Source organism: Gopherus flavomarginatus, chromosome 3 (genome assembly GCF_025201925.1).
Source record: "Gopherus flavomarginatus isolate rGopFla2 chromosome 3, rGopFla2.mat.asm, whole genome shotgun sequence".
NCBI classification, from domain to species: domain Eukaryota; kingdom Metazoa; phylum Chordata; order Testudines; family Testudinidae; genus Gopherus; species Gopherus flavomarginatus.
The window spans coordinates 152,714,456-152,719,818 of NC_066619.1; the positions used below are offsets into that span (position 1 = coordinate 152,714,456).

The 5,363-nt window shown below is 40.0% G+C and overlaps 1 protein-coding gene across 1 annotated transcript in view; it reads left to right on the forward strand.

Annotated features, from left to right (window-relative positions):
• Positions 1-5,319, forward strand: part of RASSF6 (Ras association domain family member 6) — a 34,502-nt gene extending 29,183 nt beyond the window's left edge. Inside the window, exons 9-11 of the mRNA XM_050945054.1 lie at positions 390-508; positions 601-698; positions 2,470-5,319. Coding sequence (XP_050801011.1) covers positions 390-508; positions 601-698; positions 2,470-2,545 — 293 coding nt within the window. The 3' untranslated portion in view covers positions 2,546-5,319. The remainder of the gene's footprint in view (positions 1-389; positions 509-600; positions 699-2,469) is intronic.
• The last annotated feature ends 44 nt before the right edge of the window (positions 5,320-5,363 follow it).

Below are 5,363 nucleotides of genomic sequence, written 5' to 3' on the forward strand. Positions count from 1 at the left end.
AACTAAGGCTAAAATTTCCAAACCAGTGGGCCTGAAATTAGGCTCCTAAATCCATATTTCATCACCTAAATAGAAACTCCTGGTTCATTCTCTGCCAGTTTCTATTTCAATGCCTAAATAGAATTTTAGGGCCCTAATTTAGGTCCCTGGTTTGGAAATTTTGGCCTTAGATCTGTAGGACCATATGCTCCCATTGATCCTCATGTGGCACTCCCATTTATGTTAAGGACAGTTGTGTGTGTTAAATAAGAGCAGCGTATGTCCAAAGTGTGAAAGTAGTATGTCTAAGCAAAGAATTGGCCATATTATTTGGGTTAGGTATTAGTTACTACTGCTGTATGTTGTGCCATAATATGAACATGCATCAATTCATTTGTTTTCATTCCCAGAAAAGAAAAGGCTCAAGAACACAGACACTCCACTGCTGGAGAGACTTTTACAGGGTCCCTCAGAAAAGATTGCCCAATTTTTTCTCATGGACAAGAATGCAGAAGAAGTTACCAGTGATGTATGTACATCCTCCTCGTTCTGCATATTTCCCAATACTCTTCCCATTTAACACACCTTACTGATGTGCATTTCTTGTGGTCCCCACAATAGGTTGCTCAGTACCTTAAATTTCACGTTCCTCTTCTGGAATCCTTTCTGCACAAACTAGATGAAGAAGAAGAACGGGAGATTCAACAGACAATTGCAAAGTAAGTAGGAGCAAACTAGGTAGGTTTGCTTTATTTGTTTAGTCTGAGAAAATACACTTCGTTCAAAGTCGTTGGTAGGTTCTACAAAGTAGCACCTATATACAGCATGGTGCTATATTGTGGCTAGCTCTGCACAGATGTACAAAAATAGAGAGAGGGTGCAGGTAGCCTTCTCATCCCTCGGGCACACCTGCCAAGTAGCAGCCACAGTCTCATGGATTACCATCCCAGTGTGCAAGACCTGTGGATGTCTTCCAGGAACAACTGTCCTGAGCATACTGGCCAGCACGGCGTGCACACTGCACCCTTTGAATGGTGTTGCAGCTTCCACAGCCTCAGTGCTCCCAGAGATATTGTTGCTAAGTCAGTCAAAATGCCTCCAGGGACTGCCGCTGGGCCAGAGCACACCTGCATCACACCCATACCCAAACTTGCACCCCTCACTCACCCATGATCTGTGGCTGTAAATGCCAGAACAAATCCTGTAGTGTTTGCATAGCACTTAGCAATGATTTGCTAATAGAAGAAGGGAGGGTCAATGGTGAGGGTGCTAGCCTGGCACTCAGGAGACCCAGGTTCAGTTCTCTGCTCCACTGCCCATGCCCTCAGTTCTCCAGCTGTAAAAGGAGGCTCGTAGCGCTGCCCTTATGAGGATAATTGTATTAAAGCAGAGATACTCAGACTGAGGCTCGGGAGCCACAAGTGGTTTTTAAATGTGTCTCCTCTGGCTCTTTGCAGGACATGATATTAAAACACTGTGATTTAATTATTAACCAATCAGGATGCTTTTACTATGTTATTAACTGATTATAATTGATAAAATAATAATACTTGGTCAGTCATTTTGCTGGGAGCATAATATATGTATATACATAAACTAACTATGTCCCCTGTTATACAGTTTAAATATGAATAGTACTATAGTAAATGAAACAACGAATTCACACTACGGTGGCTCTTTTGGGTAATGTCAATCACTAATTTGGCTCCTGAACCACTGAGATCTGAACATCACTGTATTAAAGATTGTGAAGTGTTCAGAGACTATAGTAACCCTAGTCTGGATAGATGTATAACTCAACACCCCTTAAAACTGCTCTTCAGCTAGCTGACATGCACTTTCTTGATGCCAGCCAGGGATATACCACAGTCACAGGCACTTTAAAAACACAGATAAATAGCTAAGGCTAGGTCTACGCTGGCAATTGAATGACAAAACTTTTGTCTTTCAGAGACGTTAACTCCCCGTCTCCCGCTCCTGAAAGACAAAAGTTTTGCTAACAGTGTTTTGTTGGCACGAGCGCTCTCCTGCTGACAACGCAAACGCCGCTCATCTGGGGTGGAAGTTTTTTATCGGCAGGAGAACCAACAAACAGCAGCTACACTGCACGACTTTTAGCAGCACAGCTGTAATGACATAGTCATGTCACTAAAAGCTGTGTAGTGTAGACACAGCCTAAACATGTAGAGGACTTGTCACTGAAGTCAACAGAGGATGTCAATTTAAACCAGCTGATGATGTGGCCAAAACAAACAGGACAGGGAATCCAGAAAAATTCAGAAGTTTTCTAACAAAGTTGCCATTTCCCATCAGAAATTTTTTTTTCTGATGAAAAATTTCTGACCCATTCAAATATTTTGTTGAACATTTGAGCTGAATTTCTGCATAGTTCAGTGTGTTTTGAAATTATTGCTCTCTCTCTCTCTCTCTCTCTCTCTCTCTCACTCTCTCTCTCTCTTTCTCTCTCTCTCTCCCCCCCACCCCCCTCAGATACGGTAGGGAGAAGGATATCATCCGTCAGCACCTTGACAGTAAAACAGTAATAAAAACGGAGACTACCGTATAATGTCGCAGCCTGCAGCTGATAAAACACTTCCTCTAAGCCAAAGGAGACTTAATTTTCTATCCCTTATATCCTTGGAAATATTGAGAATGTGCCATAATTCTGACATCTATAGCACATGGGCCTGTCAAGTGGGGTAGGAGGTGTTACTGGTGACTGTGCATCTGGGATTGAAAAGAGACTCCACTACAATCTGAATGGGAATTAAGAAGAGCTGATAAAAATCATATTGTTCTCTAGCCTGGGTACTGCACATTGCGAACACTCATGTAACTTGAAACTTCAGAAAGGAGAAAAGCCAATTAAAAGGGCACAGCTTTGAAACCTGTTCACTTGCCCCCCACTAGCCAGAGCCAGAGAGAAATATCGTAATCACCCAGATGGAGTAAGAAACGTACCGAAAACTGAAAATAAAGTCACAGGCTGTCTTTGTTTTAGAGAAATCATTTAGTCTGAGTCTAGGGGTGTTCGTTAATGGATCTAGGGCCAAATTTACAAAGGTATTTAGGCACATAAGCAGCTGAAGTAGCTAAATCCCTTTGAAAGTCGATGGAAGTTAGGCACCTAAGTCTCTTCCCTTTGTAAATCAGACCTTTAGTGTGTTAGTTTGAATGAGAAGATCTGAAAAAGACCCTTCCCCTCATGCTTTGTATTTAATCAATTGATTAAAAATAAGAGGTTAATTTTTCACCTGAAACTCCTTTTTAAGTCACTGTTTATTGAGCTCTCTCTAAACATGATCACAATTGATCAGTTTCTTCAAGACCCCACAGAGGTATTTTCTTTTGGATAAGAAAGTGACTACTTTCCTATTTCCTTGTTCCTTCTTCTTTAGAGGCTGAGGTGGGCTCTGGTCAGCAGGCAAAAATATGTGTAGGCAGTACGATCCCAGTGGGTATCGCTGGGGCAGACTAGCATAATTTACCCATGTCCCAGGCATTGTGTGGCCACAGCACAGAGTCTGTATCAGTCTCTTCCTTAATATCAGTCACTTGGATCACGCATCCCAAGCATTTTGCTAAGGCCAAACTTGCTAAGTTGTGAATAAAGCTCATCTAATTCATAGGAATAACTCACTGCCCTCTGTGATCAGGCTGTGCTTGCCTTTTGTCTTGTGGTTTCTATGTCCCATGCTGAGCTGTCATGTACTTATGCAAATTACACAGGACAAACATTGAGGGGTTGCTGTACCATAATGCACAATAGGCTGCCATAGAACATAGTGGAATAAATTACACAAACATAAATAACCACTTTACTCTTGCCTGAGACATTGTAACTTGGATGGTGCATCAAAAATGAAAAGCACTGGTGTTAATGGGAATTATTATTTGTTATCAGCAACTAGTTTATTTTAATGCACAGCTTCTTATAATCCTGCCTGTGCACTTTAATAAAAAGTGCTTATTTTTTAGCTAAAACCATTCTGCAGTCAAGAATACTTAGTATTAAATATCTCAAAGCTAGAACTGTCCATTCCTTACACCAAGAAACGCAGCTGCAGTATTTGAAAAGTTTCATTGCCAAACCTTAAAAAACAGGAAATATGAGCCAAAAGGTTTAGGCTTGTAAAGAGCAGGCCACATTTCAATGAAGTCCAGACCAGTTTATGGGTTTGGGTCAAACTCAAGTAAATTAAATGATTATGTGGTTTCCACCCAAAACCAAGCACAAGTTACAGTTTTAGCTGAGTTTCACATTGAGTTTTCAGTTCACTTGACGATGGAGTGTAACCTTTGGCGCCGGTTAGATAGCACTACACCATAACTTACTTATTGTTATATTAATGTAACTGGAGTACAAGCCTTTTGGCTGATTAGAAATTATATAATTTGATTGTTTTAATCTTAATACAAAAAAGTATTTTTTGTTACTCTGGTCTCTCTCAATGGTTTGCAATGTATCCAGTGCATTATATGTTTGAAAAAATTCTAATGAGTGTTATGTAGAATGGCCTATGGAATTCAGCCTCGTAACTGGTGAGTAGTTATTTATGAATACAGAGTATGAAAATGTTGACATATTAAAATATTAATAACTCAATGACCTTGCTGACATGTAAAAGCTCATCTATCTACAGGCCATATGGAAAATGCCTGGGAAAAATTCAGGTCAGGTCCAGTAACACCTACAGGCACACAGTTCTTAATGTAGCAAAGCACTTAAGCATTGGCTTAACTTTAAGTAAGTGCTTAAATCCGTTGGCTTTAATTGTTTAACCAAATCGGGCTTAAGTAGAGGGGAGTTCTGCATTTACATAAAAGCTGCAAAATTGGTCCCACTGAGAGGGTAAGTGGCTAGATTTAAGGTACTTTAAATCTAATAGGTCTATTTTCAAATAAAATAACCCATTCCAGTAGATAAATTATGAGAGTAAAAGTTCATCCTTACAAAGGTTATCATGGAGGAAAACAGGCTCATATCCAATTATTCTTATTACATTTAAATTAATGTCTCAATTAAGGGGAAAAACTAGTCTGTCTACATGGATCTTGGTCACCCTCTCATTGTGCATATTGTTTCAACTGTCAAATTTATCTTCCATTTGGTACTTGAAGATCAGGAGCAGATACAACCTGGTAGCCTATGCTTTTGTTTTTTGTCAGGGCTGTAGAAATACAGCCCCTCAGAATGACCCTATCAAGTTACACTCATGTATATTGGGGCATATGTATCGTTTTCAGAAATCACAGAACTTAGCTTTAATGTGCTCTTCCTGCTTGGTAATGAGCCTTTAAAAAAAATAGAAGTACTTGTGGCACCTTAGAGACTAACACATTTATTTGAGCATAAGCTTTCATGGGCTACAGCCCACTTCATC